Source organism: Alexandromys fortis, unplaced genomic scaffold, assembly GCF_014885135.2.
Source record: "Alexandromys fortis isolate MF-2015 unplaced genomic scaffold, M_Fortis_MF-2015_v1.1 scaffold_95, whole genome shotgun sequence".
Lineage (NCBI taxonomy): Eukaryota > Metazoa > Chordata > Mammalia > Rodentia > Cricetidae > Alexandromys > Alexandromys fortis.
The window spans coordinates 1,217,815-1,241,002 of record NW_026067990.1 but is presented as its reverse complement, the minus strand read 5'-3'; the positions used below and the strand labels follow the sequence as shown (position 1 = coordinate 1,241,002).

Genomic DNA, 23,188 nt, shown 5'->3' with positions numbered 1-23,188 from the left:
GTGCTGGCTGTTCATAACAGCAGAAGAGAATAATTTTCAGCAGGGAGGACTTGGCAAAGATGGCATATCCTGCTATGGAGCAAAGGGATCCATGGCAGATACATGATTTCCTGGGGATCCATGCAGGAAATGGTTTCTGAAATAGGCACTTGATATTTTCTACTGAAAACAAATCAGAAAGCCTTGCAACATTTTATTATGGCATTGGAACTTAAATGCTTAAAACAATCTATTTGAGTCCCTAAAATAATCTTAGGTACAATATGTATGTTTTATCTACTTCTATTAAACAAAAATATTGCTTGACATTATTTTAATAGAAATACCAAATAAGAAAGCTTTAACATCAATCCACACATTCTTCCAACAACGGAAAAAATGTATCGTCCAAGGGATATGTTTTATTTTATTAGTTTACCTGAAAAATTATAATTAGGATTGCTGTACTGGAACTTCTTAGATTTCATATTAATTTAAAAGAAATAGATCACAGTTAAAGTAAAGAAAATGAGTTTAACATTTGGTATATTTTTACCAGGAAGACTTTACAGCCATTAGGTTTTGAGATCTGATATCTGTTTTTGTGAATACTTCTTTGACCTTATTGTCCTACCTAATCTCTAGTCTCCAGTTTCAACCAAATTGTCCTTCTTTTAAAACAGATTTGCATGTTCTCGTAATTTTTAATCACAAATCTCACCAAAGAATTCCTTGTTTTTTATATAGATGATTCGATATACATAGTACCCACATGCTTCTCTGAGCTTGTTTATACATCTTGTAGCAAGCTTGATTTGCATCATGGCTGGTGTTCTGTAAATAGCACGTGATACTCATTTAATAAGCATACTAATTATGAGCCAAATGAGAAATGGAATAAACGAGGAAAACCAAAAATCAAATCACTTGACAATTGTGTGACTGAAAACCGAGGTGATAAGCTCAGTTCAGTTACTACTATATACTATACAATGGTTATGTTTCAATTTAAAATGAAAAAAAGTTATCAATGAGGATGAAATAACTATGATATCTGTAACATTTAAATAAGTCAGGAACATTTCAATATATAATAACTAGTATTTGTGTATATCATTCAGTGTTTGTGTGTATTATTTTCTGTGTGCATGTGAATATGTACAGATATAACTTTCATACTTATTTTATGTAAAGTAATAGGGTACCCCATACCAAGTAAATAGCAAATAAATTGAATTTCTCTTTGTACTTGAGCTTTGCTAAAATAAGACTAATAAAAACACTGAATGGCTACACATATGACCTATAAGAAAAGACTTTTATTCTTGAAAACAGCATTAAAGTTACTCCATAACAACTCCAGAATTTTAGCACAATAATTCAGTTCACATAAAACAATGGTGTCAATATACATTGTAATTTCTTAGTAAGGAGGAAAATGCTTAATGCAATTCTTAAATGTTTCCATAATTAATATCAATTGCACAACATGGGTTCCTTAGATGTTTACCAACAGCATTTTTGTTTGTGAGTTCCTGAGAGAAATACATTGTTCAGGTACTCTAAAAGACTTCCTTAAATCTCTATAGCCAATTTAAAAGTAAAGGCAGGTATTTATTCATTACATACTCCCATTATCTCTCTAAGAACTTTATTCATAAATTTTAAATTAATTTTCCATTATATCATAATATTAGAATGGCTAGAATTTGTGATTATGTGCAAGCAATGTCTACAAAAGCAAACTATAGTGGAATATTTACTTGTTATCTCTTGGTTCTGGGTTCTATTGCAATTGTAACTTGTAATTACCAAATAATGTGGAACTCAGATCTTTTATATTCCCAGTGTCATATTTTCTGAACCCAAAGTATTCAATTGCCTCAGATCTTCAATGCATTTCCCCTGTGTAAATATAAGAACAACAAAATAAAAAAAGTTTTGCAAAATTATAGAATACCATAGTATTTCATATAAAAGATAATAGAGCCAATTTCTTTAATTTTTCCTTCTCCAATAATATTCTATAAATCACTAGAAACTAAATAAAATAAGGAAAATAATATAATAAAATTAAATTAAAATTTATACTACACATAGCTTTTTTAAACACAAATAAGTTATTTGGGTTCATTTAATCTCCCATTTGGTTTTAATTTAACAAAAGGGAGATCCCCTAGAAATCTGCAATTGAGAGATAGCAATTGTAAGTTAAATTTGAAACTATTCCTAGTAAGGGACACTGCCAACAGTTCAGTTCAGTTCATCTGACCTGTAACTAATTGAATGAACACTGAACATGAGTATGGCTCTTGACTTGATGTCACTTGTCTATAAATTGGAGTGGTTGAGAACCTTGTGCTTCCCATCTATATTGTGTCAACTTCCAGCACAGTTTATGTATAGTTATAAAGCCACAGGAATCTCATTTTATACTTCTGTGCACTCTTTTTTCAATTAGCTTAAGAATACATGATTTAAAATCACTTTATGGCATATGCAGTCTTTCAATATTTTTTTCTTCACTCAATTTAACAATAATTCAATTAGTTCATTTTTTTTCAACCACAGAAAATATATCAAGAAATTGACTGATATTTTTGGTTACCTTAAAAGAAGCTAAGTTAAAAATAGTCATTAAGTGTGTAAGCAACTTGAAATTAGTCAAGCTTGCTATGGAATGTAGAGGTTCTGAAGTTTCTATGAAAATATTTGAGTTGATAGTTCAGAGTGAATACTAATATTTGCCTATTTGAAGTTATGTTGGATTCTAAATGATGAGAATACAAAAGGATCAGAGTATGTTGATTTTGACACTGTGTGACAACTGTTCTCTGAGGGACTGCCACTACAAAGGAATACAGATTGAAACTACGTTTATAAAGAAAAAAAATCTTTTAACAGAGGCTTAAAAATTAAGTTAATTGTAAACAGTATTATAAAGCTATATATATGTACACACACACATATATATACACATATATATCACCCTTAAATTTGAGTTATATAATCAGTTTGGTGACTGTTTTATTTATTTTTTTCTGAAAAACAATGAAAAGATAAATATCCTTAACAAACAGTGGCTTCAGAAATAACTTTGTACCAAACAATTTTATTAATGGTTCCAGAAAAATGACATTTAATAAATTCTAATACCTTGGTGTAATTCAAAGCAAACAAAATTCATTAGAACTGTTCTTTCTGTGATTTACATTAGATTTTATAGCATCACCTGCTTTTATTAATTAATCTAAAATAGAAATAATTGAACCAGGGTAAAAACAATATAATACATACTCTCTACTTTATTTCAAAATAGTAATTATAAATACATTCTTAATATATTTTCTTCCTAACTCTTTGGATGCAATGATGAGAAAAAATTAAAGAAAAAAATGAAAGATGAAAGAAAATTTCACTGTGTTCATTTCAGAAACGATCCATGTAAGTCTTGCAAATGATATTTTAGATATCACTATACATTTCTATATTGACTTTGATATTTCTGAAATACCTGTGGCATTACTCATGAGGCCATATCCTTTAATATTTTTGCTTCCTTATGGAGCACAAAACTAAATATTTATGAAAAGCAACAAATGGTAATGGTCTGTAATATCTTTTCAATTAACATATTTGTTGATAGTGTTATTTAGAATGGAAAACGAAGTATAGGATATAAATTTCCTTATGTATTTGAATCACTGTACTTTAATAGCTGCTTTCTCATAAAATTACACAAAGATTTACTTTTAAAGAATTGAATCATTTTTATTGATTTCATAAAAAAATAATTTAAAACTTGATTTATATTACACGGACACAATATATTATCTCACCCCTTCACTAATTTCATAAGATCTAGTGTTCTCTGCAACTGTTCTAACACAGTTCATACACAAGAATACAATGCCAAGAATACCATGATGTGTTATACCACATTAGAGATGATCACTTCTTGGCTTTTTAAGATTTGAATCAAAGCCTACTAAAAAAATGTCTTACCATGTACATATCATATCTGAAGGGGTTAAACTACATCAAGAATATAGGCTGAAGCCAAAAAACACAGATACAGTATTTAAACTGCTCTTGTACTCAACTAAGAATTTATACATAACTACAGTACCATAAATGATACAAGAACTAATGATAGGTGCAAAATAGCATACACTGTATAATGTAGGCACAATGACTTTAGTTAAGGACAGCATATTAGCCTTAACCAAGAATTCATTAACTTCCATTTACAAGTAGAACCTCCAAATAAGCACATACAGTTAAATTACTCTTTTTTTCTTAAAAGTTTTTGAGCATTTATAGCTTTCAGCAGTAGAGTGTGAGATAGCTGATATACTACAGCAAGCTTTGAGATGGTGGTAGGTACTCTTGCCGCTGACAATTCTGCAGAAACCTTGAAACATCTTCCAAGCATCATCACACTGAATAAAAAGGCATGATCCCAACAACCTATTAGTCCCAGATTATGCATGGAGTTTACTGGTTCCTCCTATAAGTGTCCATTTAAGATTTCTGAATTCACACTTTATTGACAGGAAAAACAAAAACACTTTGTTGGAAGCCTTTGCATCTTTACCTTGTCAGTGTGCATTAGGAGCCCTTTAATCCATGGATGCATGCATGCGTGGTAATGGCATATTAAATGTCCTTATGAAACTGCAGATGAAAATTAGCATTTGAACGCACTTCTTTTCTTTCAATATCAGAAAGCATTGTTTGTTTGGATGTACTTATATTTATATAAAGTTTCACAGATTGTCATGAAACTGAAAATTACACATTAAAGTTTTAAGAGCACCAGCACATACATAGGGAGATTTTATTTGCTATCTAAAAAAATCCTCCAAATTAACTATATATATATGAATATACACCCAAATACACATGCGTGCACACACACATATACATACACTTGTAATAATATCAGATTTTCTTTAAAAAATTGGAACCAACAAATAAAATCTTGAAATTAGTATTTAATAAAGGGATTGTTGTTACAACGTTAACTGTAATATCCTTTTAGAAGCTACACCAAAATATCTGCTATTTGAAATTCATGAAGAATACCTGTTTGCTTTCTTGGCTTCCTTACTGAATAATACAATAATTAATCACACCACAACACACACACACACACACACGCACACGCACACAAAACTGGACAAGAAGGCAAAGGCAATGAGTTTCAGAATATTGATTTTCTAATCAGAGATATTAAACATCTTCAGATATCAACAGATTATCAAATACTTCATTCATTTGATCAATTTTGATCTAGAACTTAACAGCACACACAAACACAGGGGCATATCAGCTGTAGTTGTAGATCATGAATTCATCCGAGTCCAGTGCAAGCATTTTACACTGTGGCTTTGATAGCCAAGATTTGCTGTGATGTTTACAGTTCTACTAGATTATCTGATAGTAGTCAGAATGATGAAAGAACAGGATATTGATGCATACAAGATAGATTAACCTTAGTCATTATTTTGTTAAATATTGTAATTAAAACTATTTGAATTAAGCTCATAGAATCCTGAAAAGCAAGACAACTGATGGCAAATAACAACTGCCCCAGACACAGTACTATAAAACTAAGGAGCTAATTTTAAAATGCACAGTTGGTAACAAATCTGAAGATAATATGCTAAATTCACAAGAATAGCACAGATTTTTTTTTTTAAATTTTGTGGGTATTTTTTTGTATTTTTTTTCTACTTTTAAATTACACCTGATCAGAGAGCCCAAAATATTTCTGTACACATTAGCTTCAGTTTCATTTTAATATTTTTTTCTTATCGCAATTTATACTTACTGATAAATTTGCTGTGATCAGGAATATAAGTCGGGCATATTAAATACATATTAAGGAGTACATGTTTTCCTATTTAGTATATAAAGTACTTCATAAATATGAATTATGTTACAAAAATAGCTTTGGGTGCGCTCACACGGTAAGCACTTTGCTAATTTGGGACAACCTTTAAGGATTGTGGGTATTTGACATAACTGAGAACAAACTCTAGTTTAATTTGAGCCATGTTTAATTCTGATAAACATCATATTTTTCTCTAGATCACCACAAATGCTATGCAACTCACATTGATTTTTTTCTCCTTTAGGATTTTATGTATAGACAGGTAATATTTAAAGTGTTCAAATTTATTTTATAGTTATGTAATGCATGATATATTTTAAACAAGTATTTGCACAATTTAACATTATAAATCCAGCAGTTTCAAGATGCAGGCCATATATTTTACCAATTTACAAATACTATCAAATGTTCTCTCTTTGCATGCTTGTTTTGTACACTTTTCAGGTAATCTTTACACAGAGTTGTTACAATGCCACAAATCAAGAAGGGTTATTCCAGTTTCACCAAACTTAATCTACGTGCAAGATGAAGGACCCAGCTGAGGTACAAACACTGGTACCAGTTTTCTTGAGTTTGCTTTACAAAGCAAAAAGAGACAAAGGTTTTGTATCAGAGTACAAAACTGATTTGCCTCTTAAGGTTAAATTCAGTATATTACATTTATAAAGCATCCCTTTGGCAATAGAGTTTGCAGTATCCCCACAGGACTCCACAGTATACGTTTTACGTAGTAAAATCTATTAAAGAAAGTCTCTTCTACTTGACACATCTTTAGAGCTACAGTTAATCAGATACCCTTGGAAACACCTGTCTCTATGCCTAATGATAATATAGTATTTGGAAATTAGAAGTCAACAAAAGGCACTTTCATCATTAAATAATGTCCTCAGTATGAAGTCAGATTACATGGCCTATATCTTATTCAAAGCTGTTTGCTCCTCAAGGACCTGTAGGTAGTCAGGGGAACTCTGAAGTTTTGCCTTCAGTTCAAAATACTCACTCTTCCTTTGTTCCACAACAATTTTGCTGTGGTTACCACCTATCAGTGACTTCTTGTTTTTTTTATCTTGTTTTTCTGGATAGCGAATCTCAAAGCCACTGACACCAATGCTGTTATACTCCTTTTTGCTTTCAAGAAAATTCTGAATAAACACATTGGAATCTCTGCTTGGGAATAGTTCATCCAGCTCATCAATTGTGCTCAGTCTCTTCCTGGTATCTACATGCAGTAAATCTTTGTCTTTGTCAGCAGCATTTCTCATCATGACCTTCTGTCCTGGAGGATCTGAAAACATGAACCCAGTTTCAGACTCTTTCAGGCCACAAGTGTGACTCTTGCTCATCTGTTCTATGGTTTGTGGAATGAATGCTTCTGTGCTCTGTCCATCTTTTTTATTAGTTTTGTGGTCATGCTTCCTTAGTTGCAGCTGCATGGAGCCACACTCAGGATTCCCCAGACCTTCGTGCTTCACTGTGGGTTTCTTGTTGCGTCTCAGCACAAAAACAAGAAGGCAAAATGCCACAAACACAGTTAAAATGAGGACCACCAATATGCTTAAGATTAAAATAGACAGAGGCACTGGACCCCCTGGAGGACTTCGGATGGGACCCAATGGAGTGGTAAATGTAATTGCAGGTGGAGGGCTTGTGAACGGTGAAGATGGCTTGTTTAATAGTTTAGGACATAAGATTTCATTTTTGAGGGACTTCAGTTCAATGTTGGCAAACTGAACAGGAGTCTCACATTTCAGTTCTTTCACAACAATCCCATCATTTAGCTTCTCTAGCCACAGCTTTAATGCTACCAAGTCACAAGTGCAGTCCCAAGGGTTGCCCTCCAAATCAATCTGGGTAAGAGACTGCAACTGATCAAGGACTCCACTGACAGGTAAGTACATGAATTTGTTGTTCCTCAGGTTCAGTCTAGCAAGGGGTGCTCCAGAGAAAATGTAAACTGGCAGGCTTTTTAAGAGATTGTTGTTTAGGTACAGTAGCTGCAAATTGGGCATGGAGTCAAAAGTGCCTGCTAAGATTTCCTTAATCAAATTGTATTCCAAATACAGATACTGCAGGTTGTGAAGGCCTGAAAATATTTCAGGGTACAGCCTTTCGATCTGGTTGCCATTGAGATAAAGCCTGCGCAGATTGGTAAGATTGTGGAACACTTCACCTTTGATCACTGTGATTTGATTGCTGCCTAAATGGAGCAAATCCAGTCCTTCAAACTCAGTGAAGTCTGAAATGTCCACATCTTTGATGTTATTGCCATTGACATGCAACTTCTTGGCATTTAAAGGTTTTGGTATCAGTTCAGACATGGACTGTATATTTTTCTCCTGGCAATTCACACTCAGTCCTAAATCAGAAGGATATGTTTTGCAAAAGCAAGGTGCCGGGCAAGGTGTAAGAGGAGGCACTCTTGTTTGGTATGACACAATTTGACTGAGATTTCGGTTGGAGAGGGCTTTGCCTGCCACTATTCCAGAGATTTTGGAAGGATTTGTTGTTTTCGGTGGTTTGGTCACTAATCTGTGCAAGGTTGTTTGAGTAGTGTGACCATTTGGAGTAGTGAAGCCATTTTCCAGTTGAGATGGGGGCAGAATGCGAACGTCAAAATCACTCCCTGTGCCCATGGGGCATAATTCTTGCTTGTTGGTTTCCTTTAAGAGCCTTCCATACAAGTCACTGGGAGTTTCACAGATAGCTTCTCCTATGTAAATGTTATATGGCATATTCTCCAACCAAGCCTTTAGAGGCAACAAATCACAGCTACAGTTCCAAGGGTTATCTTCCAGCTGCAATTCAACAACCCGGCCAATGTGTTCCAGAACTCCAATATAGGGGAGTTTCTGGATTCTGTTTCCTCGTATATCCAGATGGGTTAAAGATGCGAATCGAAAAATATTATCAGGAAGGAACGAAATCAGATTGTCATTAAGAATGAGAACTTTCAGTTTGTGGAGCTTATTGAAGGCTCCTCGTTCAATATACTTGATTAAATTGTAGTCAGCCTGGAGATACTCCAAGTTCTCTATGCCAAGGAAAGTGTCAGCTCGGAGAATCTTTAATTCATTGTTGTTCAAGTGCAACTGCTTTAATGCACTGAGCCCAAGAAAGGCTCCTCCCTCAATGTTCTGCAGCTTATTATTTCCCAAATGCAGAGAAACTGCATGTGAAAAATTCACGAATGTATTTGGATAGAGAATATTTAAAAAATTGTTTTGGAAATTGAGGTGATAAAAATTAGACCAAGGTGGTTTCAGCTGGTTTGGCCTGTAGACTGAAACCTTCTCACAGTTGACATAGAGCACATTCTCTACTGATACGCAGGAACACACATTGCAAATTTCCACTGATATGTCAGAATCAGTATTTGTTGAAGAAATCAGGGCTGACACAATCAGAAAGAGCCAAAGAAACATCTTCTTGCAATCAGCAAACAAATCTATGCTTCTGAATAAAGAGAAATAATCTAAAAAATAAAAAGAAAAGTTTTTCAATTATCATTCCTTGAAAAATGTATGTGTGCTTAAATTATCTCATTGTGAATACATGGCTACAATCTCTAGCACTGTAATTTTTAAGGAAGCCAGATTTGTACACTACTGAACAGTACTTTATATCTGTAATTTGTGCATGTGTAGAATATACAACAAATGGTAAGGAAAGAGACTTTAAATTATACTTCCATGTTAATAAATTCAATTTTTAACTTGAACCACCAAAATTTGCCCTTAAGCACTAACCTAGAGCTTGAAATTTGCAACTAAAATGAATATACCTAGAGCATCATTTATTTCACGTCCTCTACACCACAAACATACCACAATTGGTTTAAATCTATTCTCTAGGTTTCTGCTAGAAACTGAAATTAGTTAGAGACCATAATTGAACTCAGATTTCAGTGAAGGATGGCAGTGGGAGGACTGGATTCCTTTAAAGAAGACAGTTAAAAGAGCTACATGGAATGTGCCCTGGAAAGAAATTTGCCTGCGTTTTGGTACTAAGGTAAGCACATTGCCATGAATCAGTTAGCTCCTGTAATTTGCTTTCAAAAGCACAGGTGACCCTATGGGGTTCTAGAAAACTGGCAGATTAATAAACAGCACCTTCTTTGCTGTCTGTCATTTCCAAAATAGATTTAAAATGTTTTGGGGTCCCTGGAAGCTGAAAAGGAACCAGCTTATTCTTGCACTGCTCAGCTGATTTCCAGGCAGTATTTCCACCCACCAGAAATGGCTTTTTTGCCTGTCAGGTCCTTTCCTGTTCTTCACTTGTCAGTTTGAACCCAGTCCCTACAGACCCCTTCATTTAAACGCATATCACCTTCGCTTTGGTCACAGCCTGTCACTGCTGAGGAAGAGGAGTCCACATGTCACAGTCCTTGGGCACAGTCCTTGGGCACAGTCCTTGACAGAAGCAGATATATTCAATTCTAAATATTTCAGTTCCAAAACACCCTCGCTAAAAGATAACTTCATGTCCCTGCCTGTAAACAAATGAAGAATTACTTCTTGCAAGAGTTTAATGGCTTAAAATTAACCCTTTGAAGCCAGCCCCATTAAAAACCTGTGTGTGTGTGTGCAAACACACACACACACACACACATGCGCACGCGAGGAAGAAAGGGAGGGAGGGAGAGAGAGTTTCTGCCTCATGGAAAGGAAATTAATGGAACACATATGGGACACAAACAGTATGCATTTTACCATTTTACTGATGCAATTTTAGGCTTGTGAATCTTTCCAGTAGTGAATGGGAGGAAGCTGGCTGCAACTGTCATATGATCACCACCAAATATTAATTAAGTAAATAAATTCCTCAGCTAAACAATGAGAAAATGGGGCAAAGAAAAAATGTGTCACACAAAAATTCTTTTTTTCTTCTTCTCCTTTTCCTCACAAGGAATCAGCTAGTGGTAAAAATCAAATGTGACTCAAGGTAGACAATCATTAGCCAAGATCCAGGAAGGCTTTCATTTTAAGAATCTAGCCAGCGTCACGGAGATGCTATTTGTTTGCCATATAGGTGGGCATTTCCTTTATTCACTGTTATAGCATGACTGTCGTTGCAAAAAGAAGTCATAATTTTTAAGCATGACATCACCCAAAACAACTTCAATTGTAAAATCAAAATTTCCCTTGGTCCTTTTTGCCTTGTGTTGATGTAGCTTTCAACAGCTATTTTAGTTCAGTTGAGTCATTTCTTGTTCCCAACCACCCCCACCCAAAAACAAAGAAACCAAAATGCAACCAAACTAAAAACAAACAAAACACAAAAAGCAAAACAAAACAAAATAAAATTCAAATAACCGGAATTCAGCACAAAAGCGTAACAGATGTGAAAAATATATGAAGCTGCCCTCTTATTAGTAATTTCTACTTTAAGTAGCAAAGGGAGTGGGGGAGGCGCAAGGATGAGCTAGGAAGTTCCCAAATGCAATTCCAGTGAAACAGACTAAGCCAAAAGCAGCTGATTCAAACAAGCAAGGCAGAGTCAGCCCACCAAGGAGAGCCCAACAGGCAGTGATAGGGCAATAGATACTGAGCTGGAGAACTGTGGAAAGCGAGGTTAGGAAAAAAAAAAAAAAAAGAAGAAGCCAGGAAGAGTAACCGTAAGGAAAAGAGATGCCATTAATATAGTCTAAAAATCATGATGAACAGCAAAAATACACACCAAGAAGAAAAAAAAAAAAAACATACAAACTATGGGTTGGGAACCCCAAACCACCTCTCAGGCTTCCAAGAGAGTCGGATTTGCCTTTCAATATTTCCATCTCTTGGTGATGCCTAGCAAGACCTTCAGCTCCCTAGGCTGCCCAGGACTGCACAAACCCATCATCCACCAGAGTGCCGCTCCTAGCGCTCCATGCCCAAGCGGAGAAAACGAGCCTGCAGAGTGCAACCCACTGCCAAAGGGGTCAGCAAGTCGATGTGGCACCATAGCAGAAGACATGAGAAAGCTTAGCTGCCCCCTCCCTGAGAACCGAGGTGGGGGTAGGGTGGGGGAGAACAGTGGAGAGCCGGGCCGTTGTCACCCCCATTGAGCGCTAGCTGGAGCTGGAGGCGACGGATGGAGGGGCCACTGGCGCGTACCGCAATGTTTTGCCGCATCCTGCTGCCCAGAGTAGGCGCGCAGCCCCCTTCTGGGTACCCTGCCTGAGCAGCAGCCTCTCGGGCTGGGTGGCACGGGCGGGGGCGGGGTACTGTGCTCGATGTCGCGGGGGCCTTCAGTCCCGCTGTGCACACATTTCTCCGCGTGCTCCCATCCCACAAGAGGTAGCTGCTGGAGTTTTCTTTGGCCTTTCTAGATCCGGACATGCAGTTGGTGTGCAAGAAGAGATGACTAGTTCAGGCCAGAAGGGGTATTAGCACTGGGGCATCAAAGACCCATTTGACACAGTCAGAGTGACTCTATAGTTCTGTTCCCTCGAGCTGTGGCCGGGTCATTGCACCCTGCCACCACCTGCCAAGCCAGCAATAGGATCCTGTTCACCCACCCAGGCAGAAATCAGCTCAACATTTAGAAACCTAGCAAAGTGTCGCTGTCCGGCTTTGCTGGGCTCTCAGCGTTACCCACAGGCTCTTCCACACATATTGCCTATCTTGCTGAGTACCAGCAGTCTCCCAGCAGTACTCCGGCCACTGCCTGAAAAACCACATCCAAGTCCCCGCACAGTGCCTGAGAGTAGGACACTGAGCACAAAGCCCAGCCCAGCAGAAGCCCCGACAGCTCATAGTGCCACAGACCAGGACACTTTTCCTGCTGCCCAGGCTCCTCCAGGGGCAGGGATGTTAAGGAAACCAGGATTCTTTCAGCCCTCTAGAACAAGAGATCACGCCATGGATAGGCAAGTGGGAGGTGTGTGTGTGTGTGTGTGTGTGTGTGTGTGTGTGGTGTTGGGGGTGGGGGTTTGTCAACGTTTCCACTTTGTCTACTCAACGGACCCCAAACCAACACGACTCCAACTAAAAATAATAAGATACCTGCTTCCCTCTGAGCGCGCGCACATGCACTGTGCCAAGCCCAGCCTGGAAGAGGCTGCGCGCCTTTCCTTGGAGCTCGCACAGCCCGGGCTAGAAATTTACTCACCTCTGGAGCCCCAAGTCCTGTAGTGGGCCCACCGCGTTCCGACTCACTCCTCAGTTTCCGCGGCGGTCTCTAAGATATCGGGATCCAGCTTCTTGGTGCCCGCTAGCCGGTCAAAACCAACGAACAGCCTTCAGCAGGCAAGCAAGCGGGCAGTGGCGCGCGCGCGCACCCGGCCAGACACCGCGCGCGCACCCAGACCCTCGCACATAGGCTGCACCTTTACATACACGCGCCGAATCCCCGCCCCCGCCCCCGCCCCCTCGCTCTCACGCAGCCCTCCCTCCGGACACCCGAACCACTTTGATCCGGGCTCATTCCTGAGCCGCTTGACCCTCCAACAGAAACCCACACTTAAGTCCTTTTCTACCCACACACTGGGAAAGACAAACGCTTTCCTTCCGGTATCCACCTCGTCTTTCGCCTAAAACATCCCCTAGGAAGGAGCGACCCTGATCCCCAGGCCATGGAACCCTAGTTTCCTAACGCGGTTGCACTAACCTCCATCACCCTACCACATATGCACTCTCGAGTCCGTTCTCTTCCTCCAGCACACTACCAAGGTATTGTTTGTGCGCGTGCTCGCGCTCGTGAACACACACATATATAGAGAGAGAGAGAGAGAGAGAGAGAGAGAGAGAGAGAGAGAGAGAGAGAGAGAGAGAGAGAGAGAGATATATACACGAGGTGTTCCGCTGAGAGAGCAAACAAGAATCCAGGAGGATTGAAGAGAAATTTTGGAAAGCCTGGGCTGAGGAGGTGGAGTGGGGGCTGGGGCAGGGAACGGACCTTAGGGTCTTCAAATCCACGGTGGAATCGAATAATTCCAGAGTAGAGGGATGAGTCAACAACAATGACATTGAAAAGCGCCAGTTGTACTTTGGTTTTCTATCGTGGCTATGGTACCTTTGGCTAATTGTCACCAGGCAGAACAGGGGGCTCTGGGGCTACTTCAGTAGCCAACGATTCTGGATGGAGCCTTCTTGGGACTAATTTGCTGGATCCAGTGGTGTTCGCACTCCCCCTACCTGTCTGTACGTGAGAGACCTGAAGCTTTAAGGTAAAAGTGTGAGGCTTTAGCCCAAAGTAAGCTTATTTAGCATGGTTAGGAGATGATTTAATAATTTTATGTATTTTAAAACTCCACAGGCCTTCAGCTAAAAGGCGTTAAGTAGGAATTTAAGGAGCTAAAGGCAGGGGACAGGGAATTAAGGGTAGAGGAAAGAGAGCTGTGGGACAGGGAGAAATGCTGGGTTTGAAACTAAAGGGGAAGGGAAAAAAGAAATAGAAAAAAAAAACGGGGAAAAAAGATGCTTTGGCTACTGAGCATGCCCAGATTCGAGCTCAAGCCCTATAACAGAGGCATTGTGTGCATTGCACTTCTCCGGGCTTTGGAGGTGACCAGGAGGAGACTTTGTTTGGGGGTGGCGGGGGCTGGGGTAGATGGGAGTCTTTAGGGAGGGGGTGAAGGATATATGATTTAGGCTGAACAGAGGGAACTGCTAAGAGTGAAAAAGCAGAGAAACACTAGGGAGATAGAAGAGGGAAAATGATTAAGAAGAGTCACTTCTTTAGTACCCACTTGCCTATATTAATGAGACTTTAGCATCTGACTGTCAAAATCTAAAGGTTGCAGATATCAACCCTAGATAATCTAAATCTCTTGTTCCTAAAGATTAATATTTGCACACGAAAGTAGGAATGTCCTGAGGAAGAGCTAATTTTCAAACCAGTTTCTTGCAGATTGACAATTTAGTTAAAAAAGCAAAGGGACCCAGGGGAGAAGGAAGATATCAGTTATGTTGCCTGCACACCTTTCAAGTATTTGATTTCTAAACAAGAAACTTTGATTTTCCTTCTTTCCCTTAATTGCTATTTTGTAGGTGTTTGACTAAGAAAAAAAAAGTCTCTCTTTACTTTCTGGGTGAAAAATGACTTTAGGTAAATAGGTCCAACTTATAAATGAGATACTTTCCCCTAGAGTTTTGAAAGCCTCATTCTTTGCCATAATTCCATAACAACTTTCAGACCTATTTATTTGAGATCTGTCCTCTGCTCATTTCACTCACTCAAATCTCAGTCTCACACCACAGTCCAGCATAGCCAGTATCCAGAAATGCTTTTGATTAAAAATGATAAATTCATTAAGCTAAAACTAGCAACAGTTTTGAAACCAGAGTTGTTAGATACCTGAATTCCTACAGTTAAACATTTTCAGTAACTGGTTGATGTCTAAGGCCTGAAATCTTGGAAAACAAACAAACAAACAAATAAATGGTGGGCAAAGGATTCATGATGCTACTTTCAATAATATCTTACCTTTTACATTATATAGCTTTCTGTTTCTGTTTCTTTATTAATTTTTGTCATTTCATGAAGCAGCCTTCAGTTTATATTCATGTAAATGCAAATGTTAGTTGAACACATTATGTTTAACAGAGATGCATATACATTATTTACATATTTTAAATAGATATATGTATGAAGACTTATTTCTTCACAAAACTTCATAAAGAATTCTTCCTCTAACAACACTCTCGATTGCCTTGATGTTTTATCGTCTTATCTTTTGAAAACAACCTAGAGGCAGAAATTGAGTGGGCAACAAAGGTAAAATTTGTCATATCCATTGTGAAACCCACTATGAAATAGTGTTACTTAAAGAAATACTAAAGGATCAGTCCACAGCAACCTGTGTACTGGTGTGTCTTCTCTCACTGATGTGAAATCTGTCTTCTACATAGGTAACAGGTGCAATGTGTTGAAAAATTCCTCCACTGTTGTTTATTTGAGCAAAACAGATCAAGAGTTCAAATTTGCATTAGATATCATAGTGCAATTTAGAACTGGCGATGGCTAACAAAACAAGTTGGCATTTTATTTTAAATGCAAAGAATTCAGGAAGTTACCATGTACTTTATCAGGGTAGGTGAATTGTTTGTCCTTTTCTATAAATGTTAAAAAGATTCAATAGAATGAGCAATGTTGGACAGAAAATATAATGCGAGTTTCAAGTACTGAGATATCTCCAAAGGCCAGAGTTGGACAGTAAATATCAAATTATTTAAATGCCCAAATTTATTCAACTTTTGAAAGTGTTCTCAGGCTTAACTATATTTAACATCGATAACAAGGGAAAGTTTTGTTTTAAACAACTATGTCAAGAGAAATTTGAAAGCAAAAATATCTAGAACACTGATAAACTGCAATTAATATTACTACTTAGGCTGTATTGGTGATAGATATTCAGTTCCCTAAAATGAAGCTTTAAAATGACATTTTTTCTACTTAAAATGTTAAACATAACAATAAAATAGAAGTAACAGTTACATGCTTTGTGTTTCTTTTTCTTAAGAAGTTATTTAAAATTGAGACTTGGATTCCTGCAGTTGCTTTTCCACTTCCTAGATGTTTGGGTAGTACTCAGGTAAAACAACAGCAAACTCAAAGAAAATTTAGGTCTACAGAAAGAAATACATATAGAAAATAGAAGTGCTAAGTAAACTTTAGTACTATTGATGGCAATTAAAAAAATAGAGTTGGTACCCTTCATGAAGTACAGAAATTCAAATATGCACTGTTTTTTAAGCTACCTCCCTTATTTCTCCAAATGTTGTACTGAATATAATCTTATCTTTATAAGAGTACTTCCCATAATATGATGAGTTTCACATATGCTATGTATCTCTCACTGAGGACAAACAATTTCAATAGGAATTTAAATGAGATCTTTAGTATCTTGAGTTTCAAACAAAGTTTCAGTTATTAAAAAAACAGTAGGTCTACATGAATTCAATGCCAAATCATGGCCTTAAGCACTATCATTTCACTTTTATAGCACTCCTCAACTTTCTGCCATCACATTTTTACAATCTAACCTTGTAACATGAACGGGGCCAGGCCTGCTCACTTGTGTTTCTGTCCTGCCCAGTTCCCCACAACTGTTTAGCCCCAAATAAAATCACACATAGGTCTGGGAGAATTGTCTTTATTCTGTCAATCATGTTATAAATAAACGCTGATTGGCCAGGCAGGAAATATAGGTGAGAAAACCAGACAGGAAGTAGAAATGATGTAATGAGAACAGGAGAATTCTGGGAAGGAGAAAGTTGATTACTTCCACTCCTGCCCAGACCGCCAAAGCAGCGGATGTGATTTGCCTCACTGAAACAAGGTACTGAGACACATGGATAACATAGATCAGAAAAATGGGTTAATCAAGATGTGAGAGTTAGGCAGTTAGAAGCTAGAGTTCAATCAGCTTATAATTTATGGAGACCTATGTGTGATTTTCTTTGGGGCTAAATAGTTGTGGGGAACCTGGCAGGCCCGAAACCCCCAACAACAACAAGTAGGACCCTCCATGTTACATAATCTTAATTTTGGTATGCAGGTACAACAAAGCATTAAAGTTAATATGAAATATTTACTCTACATAATCTGGTATTTTAGCAATTAAGAATTTGGCAATTCTTATTTCTCTAACTGGAACAGGAGAAAAACATTCATAACTAGTTAATAATCTGGGAAGGGATCTTTTCATGATGCAATGAGTTTATAAGTTTGATAGTTCATAAAACTGAACAGGATCTTTTATAAATTTTAGGATTTCTCAAAATATTTAATTACTTTTAAATTAATTTTTATTTACTAACGTAAAAGGGATGTGGCATGTAGCAAACTTCTTTGACAATTGAATCTACTTATTATTACACTTTAAAAATCTTATACTGATTCTTTATTTGTGCAAATGTAATCTAGGAGGCAAAAGAAAGCTTTTGGGTCATAATTTAATGGTATAATGGTAGCTATTACTTAGTGAATGCCTTTCCTTAGGCACTATTTAGTTAAAGTTAGAGTGATTTTTATGTTTCTTTAAAAAAAAATCCATCAGGGAAGCTAAATAATTTCCTGAGGATCACAAAGTAAATTAGTGACAGAATTTAATTCTATGTCTTGCAGTCTTTCTTACTACTCCAAAAGTCCTTTTCTTTAGAGTGGTTTTGGCACCATTAAGTTTAAAAATAGAATAGATTTAAATGCATGATAGATATTCCCAAAGGTAAATACTCAAGACATAATTTTTTTAAGTATTGAAATATCAATATTTAGCACAAGAATAAATCAATGAAGTGTGTGAAAATCAGTTTGTATCAATTATGTATGATAGAATGTCTTAAATCAAACATATTTACCCTTTGCCAATAGTGTGCTTGTGGCATGAATGTGGTCTGCTGGTTCTCAAATCAAGGAGATCTTGTATCCAATGATGTCTCAGTTGTCCCTTGTTAGGGACAATTCCTTTTGCTACTGCCAAAAGAAATTATGTAAAGGAATAGTGTTCATCACATAGTTTATTCCAGGCTAACAATAAAAGTCCTATCTAATATGACAGAGTGAATTGGAGGATGTGAGTGAGACTGTTTAATCATTTATATAGAATGCATTAACTAACTTGACCTTTTGTGTTATCCAGATTTATTTATAAAATGGCTAATAACTTTTCTTACTGAAAAATTGTGTGGTGAGTGGTTAACACCTTAACGTCTGAGTATTCAAGTCATTGACAAAATCATGGAACTCCATTCATACATTAGTATTTATGGAAGAGCCATAAAGAAATGTGTACTGTATTGAAGGATATGTCTAATTATGTTTCGTAATGAGTATTTGTTCACATGGTTCATTAGTATCACTTGCATTGTCTACAATAATATTTGTTTTTTGGATGTTCCATGGATGCTAACATGGAAACATTGTTGCTTTGTTTACTATTTTTCTTTATGTGTATTCTTTAACGTGGGCAATTTTCATCTTTCTCACTGACTGTCAAGGATTAGGGCCTAGAAAAAAGTTGAGCTACCATCAACAACTCTAAGATAATAAAGATTGGGAAATAAAAAAAAATATGAAGTTAAGAGCTATACAATCTTGTGTAAGACTTAATCCCACGGGCTGAACAAGTTCCATAATACCACCTAAGGCTTCATAAGTGAGAAAGAAATGATAAGAATCCTTTAGTTTACCATTCTCAACTCTGTTTAGGGACAAAGATTGCTAAGTCTAGCCAGCAAAACAGTATCATCATTACTGTTTTTCAGAAGGACTGAGGATTCTTTTTACCCCCTAATGCTTTTGCAAGAGTATTATTTTTCCTCAGAAATATGAACTTATACCTTTCTTTGAAAATTGATCGTCTTACTAACATATCCTCTTTTATTTTAGAAACTCCTTGAACATTTTAGATCTTGGGTCAAAATCAGGAGCATTAAAACAAAGCAAAAAACCCATAATATGAAATATATGAGTTATAGTATGACTATACCCAATTACTATATCAAAAATAAAATTTATCACTTTCTGATCTTCAAAGAATGAGTCAGAGGAAGACAGAACATCTGTGTAAGCTAGTGTCAGATATCTTTGATTGACTACTTTTTTTTCAGTTCAAAATTGGAGCTTCTAATTCCCCACTCTGACTCAAATTCAATAATGTCCACCCACATAAGGTTGTCATAAGAAAACTGTCCTCAGTGCCATGCCAAAGGATTAGTATAGCAAAAAAAGTGTCATCACAGAGAATTGCTGCTACTTTTAATCACAAAATATTCTTGTTAAATGAAAATTTAGAGCTTTAAGAGACTAAGAAGTTCTATTTTAACCACCCTCAAGTTTGAAGTATACATTAGGTAAACAAACAATCACTGTTTTGATGAAACCTAGTGACAGAAAGCTCACTGAGAAATATTCTTCAGTCATATCCCAGAATAATAATTATAGAATATTTGAAATCTGCCTTTGTAAATGAAAGGAATAAAGTTACACCTATTAGGACATAATGCATGTGAAATTGCTCCTCAAATAAACACATCTGAAATTCATACTTCCTTGCTTAATAGGTGTATGATATTTAGGGCAGTTGTCTTCCCTGTTTGAATTTCTTCATCTGTCAAAATGGGAATGAGAAACCATTTCTCCCTGAATTTGATGAAGATTAGCTAAACAATGTTCACCAAATACCTAATAGTATATACCTTTCTAGAAAGCTATTTTTATTTTCTTTTTTCATAATCAGAATAATCTTTACATATACAAAAAGCAAAGCTTAGAGATTATACATTAATTTCCTACTTAAGTGTAAACTTAGCAAGTAAACAATCATATGAAATTAAATGTAAAGTTTGTGTTTACAATTGTTAAATTATTTCAAAGTCAGTTATTGTTTTTTAAATAAATCTACAAAGCCTTACTCTTACTGTTATCCTTTATTTTTTTATTTTCACTTCATTAATTATGGGTTTTTTTAAATTAACAACAATATCACTGGCAAGCTAAGCATTATAAACTCAATAAGCATTTTCAAAGTCTGCCTTGTCAGATTAGATTGAAGACTTTGCATTTCCAAAGCTCAACACAATAAGCATTGCTAATATTTCAGCAAAATCCCTTGTCATGTTGCCAGAGAGATTATTAAAAATTATTGTTTTCAGAATCTTATCACTAAAAATCTTTAAAGGAAAATAGGAACTGAGAAAGAAATTGAACAGAGTGTTTTCAATTAATTTTTAGCATGCAAAATAGGTTCAAATGATTTGGGAGCATTAATTTATTGTTTTATCAATAGAAACTAATATATTATAGTAACTTAGTAACCTAACTCATATATTTCTGTCTGAGAACAGTATGTAATAAGAGTGACATGTGTTGTTTTTAGAGAATAGAAAGTCATACCTGGCAAGATGTAATACAATCATACTTAAGATAACATTAATGTGATAAATTGCCTGCAAATTAATTTAATCTCAGTTATGCAATAAATATTCAAAGAGATATAATGCCTACTATACCTACTGTTAATTAAGTATTCTTAGATATTCATTGTTGGAAGAGCTGAGCTATAACTTATGTTATCTGGATGATTTCTTTTTTTTTTTACAGTCTTATAGTAAAATTATTCTAAGCTAAAACTAAATAGTTCAGGGGTGACCTCTAGCTACTACTTTACCTTTACTACAGAGGTAAATGATAGGTAATATCCCTAACATTTAAACTTTGCCACAGAGGTAAAGGTTTTGAGTATCTTACTTCCATTTATAACTGAAGCTTTTTTTTTTTTTTTTTTTGGTTTTTTGAGACAGGGTTTCTCTGTGGTTTTGGACCCTGTCCTGGAACTAGCTCTTGTAGACCAGGCTGGTTTCGAACTCACAGAGATCTGCCTGCCTCTGCCTCCCGAGTGCTGGGATTAAAGGCATGCACCACCACCGCCCGGCTCTGAAGCTATTTTATAAAATTTCATTTTTATTATCTTTATGGGTGAAGGACTATTTAGCCTGCCAAAACTATGAGATTCAAGTACTCAGGTTGATGAGAAAAAAAATATAAATGAACCATACAGTGATGGCTCCTTTCATCTGCCTGTGTCTCAAGAGATATGAGTTTTCTGAACCTTAACAGAAGAAGATTCTCATGGGTAGTCATTCTAATTTTCTCCTTGAAAATTTGTTCTATGTAACACATGATAGGGCATCCCTGTCTCTGGACTATCATTCTAGATATCTGTTGGAGTTTTTCCCCCCATATATCCCTGCTTGAAGACCAATTCTGAGTGTTGATTTAAGTATAGGAAATAACAGACTTGTGTTTGTCATTTTTAGTTCAGTTGAATGTCTCTTTAATACCCGTAACATTTAAACTTAATTTTAAGTATACTAACAAGAGTTATTTCCTTTGGTAAAAAGTATGTTTATAAGTTTTATTATATTTTAGGAAAAATAATTTTTTTTTAAGACAGCAAAGTCTCATAAAAGCAATTGAATTTGAGAAACATAATGGAAATGCTGTAAGAAAATAATTCCATGTATAACTACCATAGTGGTAATAGATATACAAGACTTAATGGTTAAGTGGAATTTATCTCAAAAGATAAATGTATCTGGATCACTTTTTCATCTCACCATTGGAAATTATTATATAAGATGCCTCCAATTCATTAGAGATTCTGGTTTTAACATTTATTAAGACTAGTGGCAAGAACAGACTAGCCTAGAGGGGGAAAGTGGATAAAGAAGAAACAGATGACATTTGAGCATACTCATGAATTCAATTTATAAATAACACAAAACTCTAAGAAGGTATTTTTCTTCATTCAAAGTGTTACTTATTTCAAATAATTAACTGTTTGCTAACCAAAGATTTTCTACTCTTTCTCATTCACTGAAACCTCTGAACTAAACACAGTTGCACTCAGAGCTTTTCTAGAAAGAAAGTTTATTGCTTAGGTTCTTAAGAAGTCTGTTGCATCATATAATGTGCACATAAACTCTCAAAATTATGAAAAATTGAATCATAACTGTTCATATTTCCTATACTCATCCTATAGTAATATTTGGTAGCTTCCCATTAAAAGATCAAACAAAACAAGATAACATTTTTCATGCAAGCTATCCTAAAAATAGAAATTTCTTTTCAGTTTAGACTCAAAAAACTTTAAGAATTTCCAAAACATAGATATTTTAGTCAATGATGCCTACAGTCAAATTTTCTGTTCAATCAGAAATTTTAGGCCATTAAATCTTCATTGAACACTTAATGAGACATTAGGTTTTAGATAACAAGCAAAACGAACTGCCTGTCCTCAAAGACCTGGCATTTTAGTGATAATTCTTGGAATTGGATTATAACAAATGCTGTATTACAATGCATAAAAATGACCTTGAGCTTCTGTATGTTCACCTTCAAACTTTATAAAATATCTTACTTTTATTAAATGTTGTGAAAGACCAGAGTAGAAGGCAATAATAGTAGCTGTTCATGGCACATATTCAAAGAAATTAAGAAAATCAGTACATTGTCTTCCATCAAATGGTAAGGTCGGTAATTTGTATGTCCTTCTGGAGATGACACAGTCCAAAACTTTGATATTCCTCCAGAATACAGTCACAATTCACTATGTGCCAGTCATATTTGGAAAGGACAGCAGCAGGAAATGTTCTATAAAATAAGAAATCAAATCACTTGGAAAGGCCAGAAATGAAAATAACCCACATAAGCAAAAGACAGAAAATGAAAGAAGACATCAGACAAATGGGATCTTATTGAATTTGTTGTCCATACTATGGAAACTTCAGGGTGGGTGAAATAAGAATGGTCAGAAATCACACAGCTGTTGGGGACTTGGCTTGTCAAGTGGAACTAAGAACAACATACACATCTTTCACACTA

The 23,188-nt window shown here is 36.0% G+C and overlaps 1 protein-coding gene across 2 annotated transcripts; it reads right to left on the bottom strand.

Moving 5' to 3' along the window:
• Positions 1-1,294: 1,294 nt before the first annotated feature.
• On the bottom strand, positions 1,295-13,128 carry Slitrk4 (SLIT and NTRK like family member 4). Of its 2 annotated transcripts, none has more exons than XM_050159645.1 (3): positions 12,971-13,128; positions 10,205-10,367; positions 1,295-9,350 (listed from the first exon to the last, which is right to left on the bottom strand). In XM_050159645.1, the coding sequence occupies exon 3, from the start codon at positions 9,298-9,300 to the stop codon at positions 6,790-6,792; it is 2,511 nt and encodes an 836-aa protein (XP_050015602.1). In that variant the 5' UTR covers positions 9,301-9,350; positions 10,205-10,367; positions 12,971-13,128; the 3' UTR covers positions 1,295-6,789. The 2 variants fall into 2 exon arrangements, with proteins under 2 accessions (XP_050015602.1, XP_050015603.1); XM_050159646.1 differs by having other exon boundaries at positions 10,205-10,287.
• Positions 13,129-23,188: the final 10,060 nt, after the last annotated feature.

Bases quoted from the DNA above. Each gene is read 5' to 3' on its own strand.
- Slitrk4 (XM_050159645.1), bottom strand. From the start codon at position 9,300: ATGTTTCTTTGGCTCTTTCTGATTGTGTCAGCCCTGATTTCTTCAACA.